We start from the raw sequence: 22,691 nt of genomic DNA on the forward strand, positions 1-22,691 counted from the left end.
CCCGGGGCTGCCCGAGGCCACCGGCCCGGCTGCGCCGCCCTCTGCCGCGTCGCTCCCGCGCCGGGCTCCCGCACCCCGGGGCCGGCCTTACAGCCCCCCCCCGTCCCGGGCAGTGCCGGGGGTGACACGCTGCCCATCCTGCCGGGGCTGCCGCGGGACCCGAGCTCTCTCCGGCGCCGCCGCCCCCCGTCCCGCTCCCCCCGCGCCGCTGGCCGGAGGCGGAGCCTGCTCCGCAGGGCAGGCGGAAGGAAAGGGCCGGCAGCCTGGGGCGAGCCGGCGCGCTGCCGGGCCGAGCTCCGCGGACCCGCCGAGCGCCGGGGGATCAACGGTGCGGCCGGAGCCGAGCGCCGGGAGACTCGCCGTGAACCGGGCCGACCGCCGGGGGAGCGGTGCTGCCGCCGCCGCGGCCGCGGCCGCGCCCCGAGCGATAGCGGTTGTGGCCGGGGCGGCGGCGCCGAGCGGCCGGGCCGCTGCCGCTGCCGGTGCCGCCCCGCGCGGCGCAGCCAATGGTGGTCGGCGGGGCGGGCTGCGCCGCGCGGGGCCGCGTTGTGCAACGCGCCGCGCTTTGAAGGCACCATCACCCCTGGGAGGCAGCGCTCACTCGGCATCTGTCACGGCAGGGCGGCCGGCGGTGGGCCGGGCCCAGCGCCCCGATGAAGACCCGGCGGGACCGGCCTTCCCAGCGAGCATGAGCCACCCGCGCTAGGAGCGGCACGTAGCGGTGCCGAGGCGGGCAGGATGGCCCACATGCTGCATGCGGCAGCCCGGCGGGTGCAGTGGAGCAGGGCGGGCGCCGCGAAGAAGGCTGCGTGCCTGCTGGCCGCGGCGTACGGGCTCAAAATCCTCTACCCCATCATCCGCGGGCGTGTGAAGCGGGCGAGCGGCAGAGGCGGCGCGCACGATGAGACGGGCCGGGCGGTCCCGCACCGCACCGGCAGCCGGGGCAGAGCCTCTCCGGCCGTGGACGCGGAATTCTTCAAGCAGCTGCTGGAACTCCGCAAACTGTTCTTCCCGAAGCTGGTGAGTGCCGAGCTGGGCTTGCTCTGTCTCCACTCGTTTGCTCTGGTATCCAGGACCTTCCTTTCCATCTATGTGGCCGCCCTCGATGGAAAAATTGTGAAGAGCATTGTGGAGAAAAAGCCCAGGAGCTTTATCTTCAAGTTGATCAAGTGGCTGATGATTGCAATCCCAGCAACTTTCGTGAACAGCACCATACGGTACCTGGAGTGCAAGCTGGCCCTGGCCTTCCGCACGCGCCTGGTGGATCACGCCTATGAGACCTACTTTGCCAACCAAACTTACTACAAAGTGATCAGCATGGACGGGCGGCTGGCCAACCCTGACCAGTCCCTCACCGAGGACATTATGATGTTCTCACAGTCCGTGGCTCATCTCTACTCCAACCTCACCAAGCCCATCCTGGATGTCGTGCTCACCTCCTACACCCTCATCCGCACCGCGCGCTCCCGGGGAGCCAACCCCATCGGGCCCACAGTCCTGGCCGGTCTCGTCGTCTATGCCACGGCCCGCGTGCTCAAAGCCTGCTCGCCCAAGTTTGGCAAACTGGTGGCTGAGGAGGCTCACAAGAAGGGCTATCTGCGCTTCATACATTCACGCATCATTGCCAACGTGGAAGAGATTGCCTTTTACCGAGGGCACAAGGTAAGGAGGAGAGAAATTGGAAGCCCTGGGGTAGCTTCTGCAATTCCGGAGTGGACCCCTGCTTCCCCTGATGCCCTTCTTGAGCATTTTGGGTCCCTCTGACATTTAAACTTGTTTACAGCTTGGCACTTCCCATTTCTTAGGAAATGCCGTCTCACAAGCAGTGTCCGGGGGGAGCAGATCACAGTTCCCTTGAACTCTGACAGTGTTCTGGTTTTGCAGATGGATCTTTTGCTTTTCTAGAAAACTAATCTACACTGCTGTGTTTTCCCTACCCAGTCCATTCTGATTAACTTTTCCAGACTTCTTTTTTCCAGCCATGGGTACGAACCACCATATTTAATTCGGCAGAAATAGCAACCATGGCACACAAGAAAGTCTAGGGGGAAACTCTGTGATGGCTTCAGAGCACGCTACAACCTTTGACACTCTTTCACTTAGCCAAGCAAAGATGTAGTCACCAGTCTTAAAATAGCATAAGTACAGTACTTCTGCAATCACAGTTACATAAACTAGTAGCTTGTTTTAAAGCCACCTTGTTAAGGGACTCTTCATATTTTTATTAGAAGTAAATTTTGGCTGTAATACCTTTTAAACACAATTGGGAAAAATGTTTCTTGCAAGGTGAAAGCGAAAGCTGGAAAGCAGCCTGAAGTATTACTCTTTCAGTTCAAGCAATGATTATATAACATTAATGGTTTATTTTTGTAGACACAATCGTTCTCAAAAACTATATGTAATCATGTTTTAAGTGCAGCTAAATTACGTATTTTCTCAATTCCCACATATATGGGCTTGAACTGAATACATATTGACTTGCAACTGTCTTTGACTTGTTAAACCTCCGGGGATAATTCTCCCTTTCCCCAGACTGCTTGCAGAAACAAGTAGCATTTCAGGAATCAACTCTGCAACTTTAAATCACTGAAGATAATTGATTCCCAAATGCTTTCCAACATAATTTTCAGTTGCTGTGAAACTCTACAGCTGCAACTTTATTAAAAGGACATGAAATCAATCTTATTTTGGTTGTTAGCATGAGCTGTTGTGACTGCTATGTTGTTGTGTGTATTAGAGATCTTAAAAGAGTTGAAGACCTGCCAGTGTTCTGTCGAGGGACAGTGGTGTGAATAAGAACCAGGTCCACTGACTTCCATAGAGCTGTGCACTTTTGCTGTGAGACTGCAGCACAGTGAGTGTAAAGTACCATGGTACTTGTGATTCAGAAGTGACAGCTCTGGGTACTGATTATTTCTTCTACACATGTGAATGTATCTTGTACTACATGTCCATCTTTGTTTCATTGTGTAAATTACTTTATTATTTTAATCATAGGTAGAATTGAAACAACTGCAAAAAAGCTACAAGGATCTGACAGATCAAATGAATCTCATTTTGTCCAAACGTTTATGGTACATCATGATAGAGCAGTTCCTGATGAAGTATGTCTGGAGTAGCTGTGGTATGATCATGGTCGCTGTGCCCATCATCACCGCAACGGGATTTGCAGATGGTGGTAATGACATCTTTTTAAACATCTAATTTCTAAATATTTCTTTAAAGTTATGTCCTCAAAAGCCTGTAGTTCCCTTGAGTGCTGTTCACATTGGTTTATTTTTCACAAACTTTCTTAAAACAATTTGTGCCTTATGTATAACTTGCAAGCGCAGCAAGTCAGCTGAGCAAATGATCCAGCTTGGAGTGTGTGATAAATAGTATGAAGTCAGGACTTAGAGGATCCTGGTATCACACTAGATTGTAGTGATTATTGCACTCTCCCTTTCATTAGTCACTGTTGAAATGGCAAGCTAATTTTTACAGTATCTCCTTTTGCAAAATGATACTATGAACTTTAATAGAGTCCTTATCTTCTCCTTCCATAAACCATAGTGTAATTACAGGTAATTATAGGTAATTTTTCTGTTATTGTTGACCTGTTGGAAACCGCTGATTTTCCCTTATTCCCTGGGAGAAGGTAAAATTCAAATTCCAGGCTAGGATGGTATAATTTTGGACATCCTATCCCAGTTATCCTTGAAGTTAAGTGAGACTCAAATATTGTTGTTACTGCAGATGCTATTAAAAAAAAAAAGAGCCAAAAGAAAGGTATTAAGGAGGGCTGTTGGTTAATTTAGTTTAACAGGCTTCCTCATGCACAATTAGAACTTAATATATTATGAATTTCATAGGATTCCTATAACATGAATCCTACAAAGTCTAAAGAAGAATCAGTTCTAAATTGTGTATTTTGAATTAGGAATGAGTGAATTCTTTTCTGTGTAGTAGTTCTGTTTCTTTCATGGAAGTTCTGCTCCAAATCAGGACTGTCCAAGTGGACAAGCTTGGTGTGAGCTGTAGCATGGCTTTGTGCAGTGCCACGTGGTTTAATTCTCTCACTAAAAAGTTGTGCCAGTGCAGGGCTGGGTGCTCAGCTCCCTGGGCTGCTGCCCATCACGTGGCTTAGGAGGGCACTACATCAACACCCTGGCTGGCATCCTGGGAACAGCTTCAAAAGTATCAGGATGTCTTGTTCCAAACTGAAGAGGCTGTACAAAGGCATTTCACCTCACAGTGAAGGTTATCAGCACAACAGAAAAAGTGATAAGGGTCTTTCTGCTGAGATGGGAATGAGTACAATCAAGAAAAGGAGCATTTAACCACATGCTGTAAATATCTCCTTGGTATTAGAGCATGAATAAAAAAGAGCTTGTACTCATGCTAAACTAAATAACATTCCTGTTACTCATGTTTGTTCTTTTGTTAAATACATTTCAAATGTGGGAGAGAACAAAGATGCAGCAGTGGCTCCCGTTGTAAAGCAGAATTATATTTGCTACCAGCAACCTAAACTATTAAAACATGGGGTTTATTATTGAGTCCTGGGCTTTACCATAATGGTGGTTCACAAAAAAGACACTGGCAGCACTATCAAGACCACTCTGAAGTATTGCAAGTATTCAGAGAATCAAGCACACCTGAAATTACCATTGACCTGCTTGGGAAAACAGTGGTTTTTTGCAGATCACACACAAGTTTGTTCACATCTGAAGGAAGAGGCAGTCGATTTGTTGCTTTAGGATGAATCAAAAGAGACAGGGACATGTACAAAACTGGTACCTTCGTGAGACTTGAGAGTAGTGGTGTAAAGCCATAAATTTTGTACACTTCTTCAGGAAGGAGAAAGAAAAACTAAAAACATAATTCTTCAGTAATCAGAAAAAAGAACCTTTTTTGACAGTGGTATTTCTGACTGAAATTTTAAAACTGTGTCATATATTTCAGTGAAGAATTTAGGTGGCAAAGACAAGATTTTCTTTGATAGCATTTCTCATTCTTTTTGTATTAAACCATTCACATTCCAAGTGTTGTGTGTCAGTTTATGGAGAGTATTTGGAGAGTATTTTTTGAAGCAAGACTTCAATTTCTCTAGACACAGTAAATATTTATATTTGTTTATAAAATAAGTGTGACTATCAATTAAATAAATGAAGAGGAAAATGGAATTTTTAGCTTCTGTATGAAACAGACTGTCTGTTAAATGTGATACTTTCAAACACAGGAGGCCAGCGATATGAAAAATGTTTTGGACAAAAAGTTCAAGAAAAATTATATTGGTGGGTTATATAATAGAAGAGTTTGTTTTTTGGGGCTGTGAAATGCTCATAAATTCTGTATAATTTCAATTTTTTAATACCCCTAATCTGACTGATGCAGCAACTTATAGAGATCCTTAAACTCTTGCTAGGTGAGCTGGCCTGGGTGCTGGAAGCAGCCATCAGTTCATACTGCATTTACATGGGGGAGGAGTGCTGCATCAATGTAGTTAAACCATACCTGATTCCTAGATGATTTAATTGTGGAGGTTCTATATAGCATAGGCTGCATGTGCTATAATCCCAACAAGATCAGCAAAAATTGGTTGTGTCAGAAGTAAACAAATTTCAAATCCTCTTTTACTAATGAATTAACTGAATTCTCCCTATTCACTAAATGTGTTCTTCTTGGAGTAGAAATAACTTTTTTAAGTGAGAGCCACATGAAGTGAGAGCTCTTTGCAAGAGCTTTTCTGTATTTTTTTTAAAAAGTGTGTCTCTCACTGTCTCAGCAAGATTGCATACAACTAGTTGACAGTGTGCTGATATAAAACTGAAGTGAGAAAACAGCATAATTAACCCCAGGAGAAATACCATAGGTGTTCTGCGTGTGTATATATATACACACACATATATATGTATAGATATGAAAAGTTATGATGCAGCAATTTTTAAAAGTTTTTTATTAATTATTTCAGTGAAATACAGTGGAATAATTCAGTTTAATTATTATTATATTAAATAATTATTCCACTGCATTTCACTGTAATAATAATTAAATACTAAATAAATGCTATATAATTAATAATGTATTATTATATAATTAATGATATATTGGATAATTATTCCAGTGTATTTCTCTGTAATACAGTGTATTTCAGTGATCTAGTTATGTAGGAATCCTTTATGGATGTGTAATTGAAAACAGAATAACATTTAATTTAACTAATAAAGACAGAAAGATACATCTGGCTTTGGTACTGCCTGTAGAGTCTCAGACACCAGATTTCTAGAATCTGATTTGTCAGAGTGAGAGTAAGAAAATGCTGTTTGCTCTACCCTTGCATAGCCTATGAAATTTATGGTCTCATTACACCTGCAAGAAATTCCTCCTAGATTTTCTTGATCATGAGCACTTTGGAAATGTGGGTGTTAGTAACAATTGCTAGAACAGGAGCCACAGTGGATCCACCTAGTACCCTGCCTAGCAGGATTCCCAGCATCAGCTTAGTTTAAAAAAGAAGCTTAAAAAATCTTCAGAAAATTTTAGGAAAAAAATCATGCCCAGATCCCATTCTGCAAAAGATTTAAGCAATTTATGGAGATACATATAAACTTATGTGATGCAGAAAACCCTTCAGATCTTTCATTGTAAATCTTTTATGTGGAAAATTCTTAAAAGTGCTTTGCTACACCACTGGTTTACTGCACCAGTGATTTGTAGCTGCAATTATAAACACTGAAACAACATTTAGCCTCAAAATAGTCAGGAACTTCTTTTTAAATCTTGTTTCCTTCAGGAAACAAACCTTACAGCTTGAATCTATGGGACCCATGGTAGCAAGATGGTATGTGTAGATATGTTAAATATACTTACTTTTCACATATTTTCTATAAGTTCTGCTGCTGTTTTCTCCTTGCCTAATGCTGCTGACATTCTTATGAGACAAGTCCTTTCTTTGGAGCAAGAATACTCTTGTTAACAGGATGCAGTGTCAGAAATACAGCCTTACAACTTTCTTCTGAGGTCAGATGAAGAAAGAAACTTAATTGTGGGGAAGAGTTATCCTATTGAAACCATGCCTTTGATACCAAGAGAGTTTACTGCTTTCTTACAGAAAGATAATAGTGTTGCCAGATTTACACAAATGTGAATGGATCCTTCTACATGAAGTCAGTAAATAAGTAAGGCTGAAAATTAATAATCACAAAAATGTTAAAAATTAAGTTCAAAATCTGTTTCAGATCATTGTTTAGGTTTCACTTTTTTCATATTTTGAAAAATTAATGTTGTAGGATGATACCTTAAAAGGACAATGATTCATGTACATAAATAGATAAAATAACAGGATGTTTTGCCTAACAAGATGAATTCCATATGCTCCCACTTGTTCTTTTTGACCAAGCTATGGTAGTTACATTCACCAGTTTTTTGAATGGTTTTCTTCATAGAGTTAACTTTTTCTTAAAAAAAGAAAAAAGCTGCACTATAATAGCTCACATTGCAATAATCATTTAGTTTGTAGAGATAATTATCAGCAGAATATTTTAACAAAACTTTTTTTTTCTTTTAACATTCAGAATTGGAAGATGGGCAGAAACAGGCAATGGTTAGTGAAAGAACAGAAGCTTTTACTACATCACGAAACTTGCTGATCTCTGGAGCAGATGCTATTGAAAGGATTATGTCTTCATACAAAGAGGTACTGTACATCCTGCATGCATAAAACAGAAGAGGAAAAAAAGATAAACTATTTACATTTAATATAAAATATTTTTTTTTAAGTAGTGCAGGTTTTTAAAGGCAAATTCTATTGGAACTAGGTCCATGGAGATATTTGAACTGGTAGTTGATCTTTAGGGTTAAGTTGACATAGTTAAGTTGACATAAAGTGCACAGTTGCCTGTATGGTGCAACATGTAGATGTAATTTTTAATACTTGTGTCCAGGTGTCATCAGAGAGCAATTGAAGTTCCTGGAATGTCAATGATAAAGGTTCAAATTCCTCTTCTCTTTGGAGCACAGACCTGAATTTGGGCTGTCTGCTTTTAGTGTACTGGGACTCTTCTGTTGGAACTGTCATAAAAGCATATAGTAGTTTAATTGTAAGAGTATTTAAAGGTCTTCTTGTCCAACCCCCATAACACCATGAGCAGGAACGTCTTCAACTATTATTGGATTGCTCAGAGTCCCATCCAACCTGACCTTGAATATTTCCAGAGATGGGGTATCTCCACCTCACTGGGCAACCTGTTTCTGTATGAAAAACAGGGAGAATTGAATACTTATTTCTGGGCACTTGAGCTGTAAGGCTGTTTTCAGTATCTTGTGAACCTGTTAAATTGTAAGTAATTTTTCAAAATAGAGAAATTTTAGCAGGAAAAAGTTCACCTTGGGAGTACAAGTAGTCTAGAAGTACAGAATGTTCACCTAGAAGATCAGAGATGTTGTTTCAGGTCCTTACCCAAATTCCAGTAGAGCTATGCTTTAATCTCTTGTTTCTCTTGTGCATTTCTTTAAATGTCAGCTGTTAAGCCAAAGAAAAGTGAGTTAGTGCTTTTAATCTCAACATTTCCTTCTGAATGTTTGTTCTTCATATTTTAATTGGTGTTTTCTGATCCCTTTGGTGGGAGCCCCTTTTCCCAGTGCAATGCAAGAGGAATGCATTAGGTAGGCAGCTAATCAAAGACTGTGGATTCTGTTATTTGGAATCCAGCCACAACAACTACAGCCTTGTAAATTGTCAGAGGAGGGGTAGTCTGTCACCTGCAGATACAGACTTTGACAAAGCCAGTGTCTGTGCTGTTTTCAGAAGTCCTTCTAATGGGCTGTGATTTTTAACCTATTCTCTTTTAGCTGTTCCCATGCCTGATCTCTGCTGTCAAGATACTGCCAGATAACCTATTATACACTGATGTAATATCTGTCTTGTTTCCAGCATTTAAGTCATTTATATAGTGTACATGAGGACTTAGAAAAATTGTGGTTTTATTCTTGTGGCAAACAGTACCTGCAAAATAGTGAGGAAAAACTGAACAAACTCACTTTGTCTATAACATGGTAAGATACTAACTGAGACAGCATGAGACCAGAGAGCAGTTCTACGAATTTCCATCTTAATTTTACATTTATGCTTCTCCTCAAAAGACACTGCAGTACATCACATTGTCACTCCCATTTTGTGATTCAGGCAGTTTCCCAAGCACAGTGTACTTCAGCCCATGCCAAGTGGTAGTACAGTTCCAGTTCTTGCCACCTCCTCCACCAAGGCAGCCTACTTCAAGTCAGTGTAATTCACTGGGTAGATGAGGTGGGCTCACCTTTTCTTTGCAGTCAATAATTTAGGTGGTAGCATTTAGTATTTGAGCAAAGTGAGTTTCTGCAGTCATGGTATAGAAGATTACTGCATGTTATGGTTCTCCTGGGGCGCTGCTGGTACAAGTTTCATTTATCACATACATGGAATCTCTCCATCATCCTGGTGAAATGATGGCCATGTGGCCAGAGCTAGTACTCACTTCTGAGTTTGGCACAAATAGTGAAACTTACAGGAGAATTATGGAACTATTCCAAGTTATTTCAAATAATCTTGGAATTATGTACACCATAGTGGGTAGACTCAGTCATGGGGCATAGGTATTTAAACACAGCAAGCCAAGGATTTTATAATCCTGATCTAATTTTCTTGTTCTCTCTGCATTTTGTATAAAAAATGTATAATTTTAAAACCATCTAATAATACATTTAAAATAAAAGGCCTTGGCTTAATTCTTTACTACCAGCAGATGGAGGCAGTTCTTTGGAAGCTCTTAAATAGCCCATGAATATAAGGTTGTGAGGTCCAGAGATCTGTTGTTTCTGTCTTCACCAGATGAAAACTGTGGTACATGGACCAAAAAAAAATGGAGTAAGCCTTTTAAGAGACCTCACCATCTTAAAAATGCCCAGTTCTATTCTAAGGTGTTAAGTTAGGATGCCCTGGTGCTGCCTTTTTTACACAGAAAAGCACACTTCTCCCACAGGAGGTTTCAGGAGTACAAGCAAGTAAACATAAGTAATTATAGATGCCATTTTTTTCTCACTTCTGCGGACTTCTATTTTTGCTAGAAAATGCAGAGATTTTGTTTTTTCTTGTGTACCAGCCTCTTTGTTTTCAGGTATGTTAGTAGCTGCTCCCTGTTCCTTGAAGACTACAGAAATGAGCAGTCTCTACAACCTCTTCATTTATTGGAGTTGTGATAGCTTGCATGGGCTTAACTCAGCTGTCCTGTCTGCTGATTGGTAGGAGCTACAGTTGGCATATGGGTTAGCACAGCATTTCAAGGAATGGAAATCGATGGGTGATGATCAATGTTGTTGTTCATGTTGATCTTTGGCCAAACATTGAATTTGTAGAATTTGTGAAGCAAAACTGAAATGAGGCGTTTGTTGTTTCTCAGGTCACTGAGCTAGCAGGCTACACCGCCCGTGTCTACAACATGTTTTCAGTCTTTGACGAGGTGAAGAGAGGCATCTACAAAAGAACTGCTGTTATTCAAGAGTCTGTAGACAACAGCAGGAGTGAAGATAAGGCAGAGTTACACATTAATGGGCCCTTAGAAATCAAAGGTAATTAATTCATATTTGTAAGAATTTCCCAGGGGTGGTGGGGGAGGCATGGAGCAGTGGGACAGGAGGTGAACAGAGGTGGTTTTTTTTTCTGTAGCTAATCAGCTTCTCAGCCTTAATGCCCCATAGATCATGTTGCCTTTCATATTAACCCCTGCTTCCTTATAACTCTGTCCTTATGGTGCACTTTTCTAATACACAAAATGGCTTAAATGGTTTTCTGTAAGAATTTTCAATGAAAAGGCGTTTCAACTATATTATCATATGTGATGGTGATGTTCGTGTACTTATACTGGCAGTGCTTGTTTTCCTCAGACCATTCTTTTTTTTTTCAGAAAAAGCTGAGACACTAACATTTTCATCTTCAACCATCATATTATTTTCTTTGAGTAGGAGGAATAAAGACAGATTGGTTCAGTAGTTTTTCCCAAAAATGCTATGTTTTCCATGATTAAAGATCAGCTTGTGCTCTTTTTTTCATAATTTAGTGGCAGTTTTCAACTGAAAATGACAACTTTCCCATTCTCCTTACCTCCCAAATTATCTGATCAGTATGTACTTTTGCCCTCCTGATCCCATCCTGTGTCTTTCTGGTGCCACTGTCTTTCTGTCTCCACCCTCCCTGGAGCATTTTCTGTGTACATCCACTCCTTACTGTGCCACCTCTCTCTGCCTCTTGCATCCAGCTTCTCTCTGAGGTACTCAAAGGCAGCTTTTGCAATGGGTTTTTCCTCATTTTCCCAACATGCCATTTCTGCTGCTGCCCTCTGTGGTGATGAAAAGCCTTGTTCTCTTCCTTTAGCTTTTGAAAAGTCAAGCCTCAGTAGAGTTATAGGCCCCAAAGGGCTCTTTGTGAAATAATTTCTTGCAGCGATTTCAACAGTGCTGCCCTTCAGCTCATATTTCTCAAAGCTCCTCCTGCAAGGTTCATCATAACAAAGTGTGACACAGCATGGTGGATAGGTATGGAAGTAGCTGATGTCTTAATCTTATGGCTCTTGGTAATACTTGGCTGATGTTAAAAGAAATGGCAGTTTATAACTGTTGCATTTTGTCATGTGCATGAGAAAAGGTCTGTAGCTCCTGGAGCAATGAAGTAATTTGGGGGCTCTTTTTACATAACTGTGCTTAAAACCAAAACCAAATACAGGTCAGATATGCAAGTGTGCTCTTCATTTCCCTTTAGGTCACTATATCTGAACCCCACGCCTCTTTTCTCTGCAACCTTTTCCCAAGATTTCATTTGCTTACAGTCACTTTTCATTCAGTCTGAATTCCTCCTAAGCCATGGTGACTAACATTTGCTCTTGTGTAGTTGTAGCTCTCAGAGGCAGCTAGCCAAGACCAAGCATTGTGCACAGGGATTTGGGAAGAATTTAGGCCAGATGAATCTAGGCCACAGGCTCCACATTTTTTATGACAAGTGCTATTGTAATACTGATTTTCCTCCTTTGTTTTGGTTGCAATACTTCAGAAATCCCTGAAGAGTGGATTGTCTGTGGATAAAAGTGCACGTGCTCACATACCTGTGTATGCCTGCATTGTTAGAGAAGGAAAATCTTAATATTCTGCTTTCTCAATGGCTCTTTGAACATGTAATACTTACTTCCTTTTGAATCATCCAGTATAAGTCTTTGTAACTAAGCAATGTCTGTGTTGTGCCTTGCATTTATTGTTGTCAGTAAGTGTGAAAATATGAAATTAATATTATTTTACATATAACAGTATTGCCTTATAGTGTATTTAATAATTCAGAATTTTAAAAGTAAAACAGAATTTTGTTCATCTTGTATAAATACTGTCAAATTGTATTGCTGATTACACATAAATAGATTTTTAAAGCATGCTAAAGTTGCAATCAAATACTGTGAAATTAGGATTAGGAAATTAGAATTAAGTTTACTTACTTCTTACTAGCTGACTGTATTTTATCATAGATTTATTTTAACTACAGTGTCTCCTGTATCAAAGTAATTTCTTTTTATAGAAAAACATTTCTTTCTCCATACTCTCATGCTGTTTTACATAAAATAATTTTATGAAAAAAGAATGCTTGGACTAAAACATGGCATAAAAACTTCTGCCCAGGTTGTTATGGTTTGGCAAAGTTGAAAGCAGTTAAACAAAGAGCCTCTAAAGGAAGAATGTAGGACTAAAGTGAAGAAAATGCTGCCAGAGCCTTCTATAATTAACTAACTAACTTGGTCTATGTTGCATTTTTCTTTGTTAAATTTAGTTTATGTTATAAATAAACTGCTTTCTAATACAAAGAAAAATGTCTTTCCTTTGCATCTTGTCTAGAAAGGTAATTGCTAATATTTTTCTAGGAATCCAGCTGTTTGGGTTCTGTTAGACAAGACCATTAACAGGTGACTGAGAAGTTAGTTTCATTCTTTTACTATTTCCAGGGCAGTTAATATCAAAGTCCTTGTATTACAGAGTATCTGGATGTCCAATAGAGTTTGTTTATTTAGTTTGCCAGAAATCCAAATGCCAAGTGTATCTACCTGACTGAAATGTTTTATGAGTTTCTGCAAATGCTTACCAGACACGTTTACAGTGTCTGTGGCATCAAAAAGAGATGGAAGCAAGCCATTAAATGTTTTCTCCTTTGCTCTCGTTGCTGGAGGAGACGGAAAGGTGCTCCAACTTTCAGAGCTGGTAGTGATTCCTAATTAAATCCCCAAAGAAGGTTAACTGTGGCTAAGGCTGCCCTTGGACTTTTTTACTGCTTGGTATTAAACAGCTATTTAAAGCAGAATACAGAAAATACAAGTAGAATTTGAACACATCTTTATAGTGCATCACATATTTATGATGCATACTGTGCATTGTGTTTAGGATCAAATTTAGGTTTCATTGCACATTCTTGGCTACTGTTGACAGTATCTTTTGGACTAGCTAAGATTTATTATCTAGATTTCCCAATAGGGGAGCCTGGAGCACATAAAGGAGCTGTCTCAAACACCAGTCCTTACTTGAAAATATACTCAGTTGTGCACAGAGGCTGTCACAAGTGATTGCTTAATGGAGGGTTTCACAAACTAATTTTTTTGTTTTTTCCTTTCTAGGGAGAGTAATTGATGTTGATCAAGGAATTATTTGTGAAAATGTTCCTATAATTACTCCGAATGGCGATGTGGTGGTTTCCAGACTAAACTTCAAAGTAAGATGATATGCAAGAATCTTCTGATTGTTGCCATCACATTAACATAAACAGCACAGAATTCATATACCTTATGTTAAGTACTTGGAGGAGCATATGGATAAAAAGGGAAGTCCAGAAAGGTAGGCATAGTAGCTCAATAGAGGCAGACATATGGAGTTTTTCCTGCTCAGAGAAAGAAAAGGGAGGATTTCAGTTGCTGTTGCCAGGTGAAAAACTGACCTGAGATTTTCAAAGGTGTATATGAGAGTGTGCATCCACCTTTAGTTAAATTCAATCAAATTGGGGTGCTTTACTCCTTTAAAAGTCTGAGGCCACAGCAACAGTGAAAAAATCAAACTTGTAGTTTTTCCTGATCACCACAAAGAGCAGTACTGGCTGATAGCTGACAGCATAGTTCACAAGTCCAGTTGGGGAGCATTTCCTCAGCAGAATCTTGTATTGTTTTTAAAAACCTGTTCCAGACACCTCTTGGTACCTGCTCACAATTTTAATGAGTGACCTTTACTGAATTACCCCCAGATGTATCCTGATCTGATGTTCTAGTGCAGATGTTGTTATTTTTAAAAATACTTGAAGTTATCAGAAATAAATTCAACAATTCCAGCAGATCTTTTAATTTAGCTAAAGTAGGATTTTCCTTTTCCTCTGAATTAGGAACTAGGAGGAAATGGTCCTAGCTATGGCAAAACTGATAACAACTTCAGTGTAGGAATTTCAGAATTGTAAAATTCCATCCTTATGATCAAGCAGACATTTCTATTTATTTATTTGTTTCAAGAGACAGAAACAAAGAAAATACAGAAGTCAGTATATTTCTGTAAAACATGGGTAATGACATTGTGATTATGTGTAAATATACACTCATATATACACAAGGTAAAAGTTAAATGAGTAAAAAAATGACTTGTCGTCACAGCCAAGTTAACATAGGCAATTAAGTGGGAAATGGCAGTGTGAAATAAATTTTCCAAGTCACTTGATTGGCTTCCATACCTGCAGTTAATATCACAGGTAGGCACAACACTATTTGAAACACTGTTAATACCTTTAGACCTAATCTGCATTAGAACAATTGATTCTGACTGTGATGCATTGATGCTGTAATGCAACCACATTACATATTACATTACGTGTATATAATAATATATTACTATAAATATTACTACCATATACTACTGTAAACATTAGTTTATAGAGATACTCAGATATAAAGGAAATTATTTTCATTATCTTAGCCCCCACATTTTATCTAATGCCACTGCTTCCAGAATAGTTGCATGAATACTTGCAGCTAATCAATGAAATTGGTTGATAATTTTATATAAATCCTTATATAACCCCTCTTAGGGGTCTTAGAATCTCTTGTGCTACATACACTGTGTATTAATACCTTTGCATTTTCATCCCTTTCTCAGGTGGAGGAGGGGATGAATCTTTTAATCACTGGACCCAATGGCTGTGGAAAGAGTTCGCTCTTCAGAATTTTAAGTGGTTTGTGGCCTGTGTATGAAGGAGTTCTCTACAAGCCCCCTCCACAACACATGTTTTATATACCACAAAGGTATGTGTCTTGCTGAAAGTGATGCCTTTTACCTGGTTACATGAATTTTGACCCTTCTTGTCATATTTCTAATCTGTGATGTGTACATCCAAGTTAAAAGGCAGTAAGCACAACCTCAGGTGTGTGGAGTGTATTTATAAGAAGAGATCTTTTCTCATTGGTGATGCAGCATCATGAGTCATTGGAAAGGGCTCACATACACTTGTGTTGGAGTCTGTGTTCCTCAGATGGGTGGGTAACTGGGGACAGACTGGAGTCTGAAAGAAATTTGAAATAGACCTAGTGTATCTCAAATCTGATTTCTTTTAAAACCAAGGATTGAAACAAGTGAGAGTGGTTTCATTCTTAAGTGTCAAAGTAACCAAAACTTAACTTTCACACCACGAGACCACAACCCAATCCAACAGTAACTGCAGATTGTCTTTTTAATTATATATGCTCATTTCACTAATGGAAGCTTGGCTTTGTTGTGCTTTCTTTTTATGCTGACATGCTGTTGGACTCTCAGTATATACTCTTATGCAATTGGTTCTAGAATATCTCCTTGGAGACCTCTAACTATGTTGTTTTGCAAAAGCAAAGTCAAACACTGAATCTTTGCTTCCCGTAGTTCATTTCTTCCCATGGGCAAAAGAAGTATTCATGATAACAGTTTGTACCCTTGTTTAAAAAGTACAAGATATTAAGATGAATAGAATACACTGAACTGATCAGTAAATTTTCCTTGCTGCAGGTGAAGCTAGCAAGGAACACTGCTTTATGATTTTTTTCAAATATCTGTATAATTTAATGCTAGCCATTGTCATTTTTCTGATTCACTCAAGACTTTTATTCAGGAGTTTGGAGAAAAATACTTTATTAAATGTTTTTCAAGACATTATTTCAGAATAACCATTCTGCGGAACATTCTTAAAACTGTTTACTCAGAACAAAAGCTAATCTGAGGTTTTTTCTTTAAGAAAATCTTGAGTTTCAGCCACTTCCTTCCTGTGTGATCCCAGCCCCTACTCAGATCAACATCTGTGGCTGGCTTGCTTACAGCTCTTTCCCTTTACTTACGTTCCCTTTATCCTGTGAAAGCAGACTGCTGTTACATTCAGGCAGATTTGCCAAGGTGCTGGTTGAGGGGATTGCATCACATCTGCTGGGTTTTCATTTCCATAAATGTGGTTCTTTGTTAGCTGCTTCCCCTAACTTTGCAGTGCTGGAAGAGTTTGTCCAGCAGACATCTTTTATGAAACACTTCAAAAAGTTTTAGTCAGAATTCACCCAACGTCTTTGCAGGCCTCTGTGACCAAAGCTGTGTAGGGATTGGCATATGCATATCCTGGTAGGATCCCCAAGAGGAAGGATGTCCTTGCTGCATCCAGGGGACACTGCCTTAGCTCAGCTCTGTGGTTCTTCATGGGCTCTGTGCTTCCCTTCCCAAGGGACAGAGCAGTGTCTGGATAATGGGGCAACAAGGAGTGACAGAGAGAACTCTTCTGCAAAAGTGCTACACCTTGACTGTGGCTGAAGATTCTGAAGTCTACTCTGGAGGACAATTCAGCTGTGTCAGAGTGTGTTTTGTACAATCAGAAGTGTGGCCTGTCAGCAGCGTCTCCTATTTGGACAGGGACTGAGACTGAATCTTGTAGGGATTTCTGGGTGAATGTGGCTGAAGGGGTTGATAAAAGACAGCAGTTTGTCCTTGAGGATCTCAGATTGGTTTGTTGCCCAGTGTATTTGTTCTTTGGGCATACAGAGTCTTCGATGAATAGCTAAAATACTAAGAATTTCTCATATTGAAGTTTGTACATTTTGGGACAAGATTTGTAACAGAGCTGCTGGAGTTTTAGGGCTTTTGTGTGGATTGCCTTACGTGGTCCAGGCTTTTCTTTTTTTTTTTTTTTTTTTTTGCCATAATCTACCTGTGTCTTAACAGTTCTTTTATTTGTGGCCTAAATTCATCACACATTCACTTGGGGTTTTTTTGTCTGTCCCTAGCTCTGGTACACATTTAGAATTTGTGTACTGGTTTGTAAACTGTCCCCAAATTAAAGAGGTTTGTTTTGTAAGGTCCTGCTGGTACAACCATTTTACTTATTAATCCTGTGCAAATTGCTGCTTTATCAGGATTACCTTCTGTTTGTTTGTTCTTGTTAGGCACAATTCTATTAATTCTAGACTGAAGAATAGAGTGCCCTGCCTACATTTCATCATGTTTGTATTTCATCATAACCTTAGGGAAGATTGTTCCTGTCAATCTGGAAAGTGTTCTGGAGAATGTTTCAGACTGACAGGATCTGGGAGGTGATAGGATAGGATCAACCTGGCATCAGCCTACCTCACTGTTTTCTTTGGTGGGTAGGTGAAACTGTGGTACAGCAGAAAGCTCTGGAATTGGTGGATGTCCATCAGAACAGCAAGTTAGGATGACATCCCTGTGTTTGTGTAGATAGATTACATCTCTGGTCTAAGAGCTTTACACTAGTGGACACAGTTACCATTGGAGCATTGGCATTCCTAATTCTGCATCAGCCCATTCTGAGTCAAGTGTGTGAAAACTCATCTGCACACATGAATGGTGGAGAATACAGTGACTACTGAGTAACAGACTATTCCACAATAAATAGGAGCTCACTGAAAGGATTATTTTTTCATTTCTGTTTTTTTAATGTTCCAGCACAGTACTCCAGAAATGTGTGGGAAATCATGTGTCTTTTTCAAGTTCAAAATCTATGTACAAAACTATGATTTATTAAAATATGAATTAGCTCATTGTATACTCCAAATTTCATCCACACTGCAGGCACTTTGTAGTTAGCATTACTTAGTGGTTTGTAAACTTTAAAGCAGAGCCTTAAGAATTCCTGTCTTTTTGGGTTTTTGGATTACTTAGCATAATTATACTGCTGTTTTATCTTTTGCTGTAAATCATTTTTCTCCCCTTATATAGGACTAGGCCTTCCAGAATTTATCTATAATCTGTCCCAGGATGCTGATGAAAAACTGGGGGCAGGGTGAGAAAAGCCCAGAAATTTCAGGGGCTCTGCCACTGTCCCTGACAGGTCTGTCCAAGAGGAGAGTGGGCAGAAGGGATGGCAGGCAGAAGGGACAGAGGCTTGAAGAGCCTTTAAGCATCATTTGGTGCCTGAAGCAGCTTGTTGTTTCAGTGCTAGGAACTGGTCACACCTCAACAAGTTGTCAGATCTCATAGGAGACTCAGTAACTGGCAGAATGTACGTTCTTACTCCTTCTTCCACTTCTCTCTGTCCCTCTTTTGCAAAGTAAAATTTGTTTGTGTTAGCCACCTCTTCTGCATTCTTCTTCGAATCTTGGCCAAGAATGTAGCATGAATGAAAAAATAAACGTGTCACACTAGCTGGAAAGGAACCATGGTTCACAGAAACATAATTTTAAATAATAAATAATTGACAAAAGTATATAGTGGGTAACATGAGTACTGATGCTGAAGATACGCCACACACAGAATCACTAGTTTGGAAGAGACTTTTAAGATGGAGTCCAACTCATAACACCTCAACTAAACCATGGCACTGAGTGCATCCAGTCTTTTTTTAAACACATCCAGGGATGGTGACTCCACTACATCCCCAGGCAGACAATTCCAATACTTTATCACTCTTTCTGTAAAAAACCTTTTCCTAATATCCAGCCTATATTTATTTCCCTTGGCACAGCTTAAGACTGTGTGCTCTGGTTCTGTCAGTTGCTGCCTCGAGAAAGAGACCAAGCCCCACCTGACTGCAACCACCTTTCAGGTGACACAAGATGTTATCTGAAGCACTTTGTGAATTAGCCTTTCACAACCTATCTGAAAGTAGCCTATTTGTCTAGACTGTGCTCTGCTTCTGCTCTGTTGGTCTTATACTTGGGAGGAGACTCTTCACTCCATCTTCATGAAATTAGAGAGCTCTAGTACACAGTTCCTCCTAGCATTTACTCCAGCCTTTCTTGCTCTCCAACTAAAAGTCTCAGCTTTTTCGGTTGTAAGGAAACAGATTCTACACATATTGGCTCTCATTTCCTTAGCTTGATTTAAATGGCAGCAAAATTGCACATACTTGCAGGTTACATTGACAACAGCACAGGAATATTCCTCAATATCCCTGCACCGTAAGTTGCAGTAAAGCTCTAATTACCACTGAGTCATTTATATAAATTGTTAATCATTTTCTGCCTGCTGTGTCATATTGTCTTATTTGCATGGAGGAATGTCTCATGCAGTCTCTGTTAGTTCCATAATCTTTGATCATGACTCTTGAGTCTTCCTAACACAGCACATATATAAATGTCCATCCGAATTTTCTCTTTCTTGAGGACTGATTCCCATAGAGCCTGGAGTAACACATCCCATGGAGTCTGGAGTAATATACTGTACTTCTTTCTTCTCATCCATTGTCACTGTTCTTTCTCTCCATCTTGCTTTTACTGTGATTTGGTTATTTTTGTGAGAGGTGTGTTTCTCCAGTAGCATGTATGGGTTTGTTATTCTGTGTGCCATTCTTGTAGAAGACCTACCCACTTTCTCAGCAGTCACAGCAATGGTCCAATTCTGTATTCTCTCTCTCTTGCTATTGCTCATTCAAGTAGATCTCTAACATTTCTTTCTTTCAACACCAGGGTCATCAAATGCTAAAGCGGTGGCAAAGATAAACTAGTATCAAATGTTCTTTGTTCTTTTACATTTAAAATTTATGTACCTATGTCTTGCTGCCTTCTTAATAATGCTAGGACAGTCTGAAATAGGACAGTTTAAAGGTTTATCTGTCCCTTCTAAGCTGTTTGGTTTTTACATACATCTGCTCTGTTTCTGGTATTTTATTTGGGGTTCATTTACAAGTCGTTTGCTGTCTGGCATTTTTCCTTCTATATTCTAAAAATATCTTTGGATACAAAACAAAATTACATCAGCCACAGAGATATTTTTCCTCTCCTTACTTCTATTGAGTAATCCAAATGTCTGATGTGATTTGCCTCAGGTAGTCCAAGGATATTCATCATGTGGATGAATGAAGCAAGAATGTTTCAGTTCTAAGTGATGTAAATAATAAAGTGATAAAATAAAAGTAAATTTTACATTATAAACATATGAAAATTTGAAGATTATAGTGCAACTCAAATGTTTTAAGCATGAAGTAGTTAGTAATAGCCACTCTCATCCTGAAACAGTTCTTGATTATGTAAACAGTTTAATCTTGCAAAATTGCTGTGTTTCACTTTCAGATACCCTATATGACATACAGAAGTTGGTGCAAATGGAGTATGTATCTATATGGCTCTTCTGTAGCAGGCTACTTTCTTGTTAGTGTGTGGTCTGCTGCAGAAGGAGCCTGAATGAAGAGCTGTGCGAATCTGCCTCTACGAGTTCTGTTCTCATCTCATTTAGATTGGCCCAGGTGTCTCTGTCCTGGGTTGTATTTTGCACATCCTAATTTGCTGTCAGCTCATACTGCTCTGTCTTTAACAATGATCTTTTTAGTTGAGTCAGGTGGAGTTGAGCTGTACTCTGCACACGCCAACACTGCACCAGTGATTGTCGTTGTCCTTCAGCATTTTGCTGAGAGTGCATCACCATGTCGACTTGTTCCTTCGATACTTTGCCATCTGTTCATGTCATGCTGTACAGATACCTGCTCCCTGGCACACTGGATCTGCCTGTGGACTTGCTTTTATCAAGTTCATGATGGTCCTTTTCAGTGTGTTTATTTCCAAAGTTCACCACTTATCTGACAGAGGAGAAAAAGGTCTTTGATAGATAACAAAAAACATAACACGCTTCATACTGTGTGCAATAGTTTGTATGCTATTTTGATATAGATATGCCTTAAAGATTGCCTGCTACCTTGTATCTTATTTTTCCTCTTTTGAGATTAATCATGTCCAGAGAGCTTATCTCAGTTCTGCTGTTTGTTAGAAGCTGTGGCTTGGCATCTGAGAGGGCTGTCAGGCTCTCTTCTTGGCCAGGGCACAGCTTCTTCCATTTCATCTTTTTGTCATTCCTATAGAAATGCTTGCACTTATTCTTCCTGATTGATGAAAGTTCCATCTTGCCTCATCTAGAACAGAAAAGTTCTTACCTTTCTGCCCTGTAGGTTGGTGGAAGCTTTGCCTGCCAGGATCTCCGTGAAACCTCTCAGTTTCCACTGAAGGCTCCTTAAAGAGCTGCAGAGTTTGAATGTTTATTATTAGGTCTGTGTGCTGACTGCTCACAAGTAATGGCAGTACCTCTTGGTGGGACACTGTGTACAAAATTCACCAACACTGATAGAGGTGGGAAATGGTTTTGTGGATTAGCCGCTACTCCCCTCAAGCCATGCCAGGTGTCTTCTCTACTGCCCAGACACAAGACTCAGCTGATTAAAGCACAGTTTTCAGGTATTTTCTGTTATTAAGGAGAGTGTTGCATAAATTCCAGACTGAAGTGTATAGTCAACTTGTTGCATTGGGGCTTATCTTAGGTTTAAAATGTATTTACATAAATCAAACATTTAAGGGCTACTGCTGAACTGATCTTTGTGAAGGACTTCAGCATTCCTCAGGGTTTTGGTCCCTCAGTGCCTTCAGACTGGGGCATGTCTGGAGCAAGCTGTGGCTATGGGAGAGGACCAAGAGGACCAAATGTAGGTGAGGAATTGAGATATGTTGATACATACTGAACTTCTACTCCAGTCATCTATGTGCCAGACTGTTTATGAAACTTCATTTAAAAGCTAGGAAAAATAGGCTTAGAACTTTTTAAAGTACATAGTCAGGTTAAGCTTGACAAATATTTTATAATTACAAAGCCATTCATAGATTGTAAGAACTGAATACATGGCTGGTTTTTATAGCATCTATCTGCAAAACAATGACAGTCTGTTTAATCTGTGTTAGTTTGATTTTGCTGATACAAGCAACTCATAGAGTCATAGCATGCCTGGGTTAAAAGGGGCCTTGAAGACCATCCAGTTCCAATCTCCTGACATGGGCAGGGACACCTTCCACTAGACCAGGTTGTACAAAGGCCTGTCCAGCCTGGCATTGAACATTTAGAGGAATGGGGTATCCACAACTTCTTTCACCTTCAAAATTTAGTTTTGATAGCGGTGCCAGGGGAACAAATTCAGCTAGAGGTTAGCTGAGAGCTCTGTGTAGCTTAACAGTGGTACAGACAAAGTTGCATGTTAGGGAGTAATATGGTGGTTGTATTTACATGACTTAGTTTCTGTATTAAGCTCCCATTACTCTGTCCAGATTGAGCAGTTACATCTAGCTTAGTGCACCTGCCCTGAAACTGCAACAAAGGATCTGTGACAGATGAACAGAATGGTAACTGTTTGCTGTTTCAATAATATTTTACCTAGGAGCATCATAAAGCACGCTTCAAATGCT

The 22,691-nt window shown here is 40.2% G+C and overlaps 1 protein-coding gene across 1 annotated transcript in view; it reads left to right on the forward strand.

Moving 5' to 3' along the window:
• Positions 1-570: 570 nt before the first annotated feature.
• ABCD2 (ATP binding cassette subfamily D member 2) overlaps positions 571-22,691 on the forward strand; it is a 41,199-nt gene continuing 19,078 nt past the window's right edge. The window contains exons 1-6 of the mRNA XM_064422075.1: positions 571-1,662; positions 2,998-3,178; positions 7,557-7,678; positions 10,416-10,584; positions 13,656-13,750; positions 15,169-15,314. Of these exons, the coding sequence (XP_064278145.1) occupies positions 739-1,662; positions 2,998-3,178; positions 7,557-7,678; positions 10,416-10,584; positions 13,656-13,750; positions 15,169-15,314 (1,637 nt within the window). The 5' untranslated portion in view covers positions 571-738. The remainder of the gene's footprint in view (positions 1,663-2,997; positions 3,179-7,556; positions 7,679-10,415; positions 10,585-13,655; positions 13,751-15,168; positions 15,315-22,691) is intronic.

The sequence above is a fragment of the Passer domesticus genome, chromosome 5, assembly GCF_036417665.1.
Source record: "Passer domesticus isolate bPasDom1 chromosome 5, bPasDom1.hap1, whole genome shotgun sequence".
In the NCBI taxonomy this organism is placed as follows: Eukaryota; Metazoa; Chordata; class Aves; order Passeriformes; family Passeridae; genus Passer; species Passer domesticus.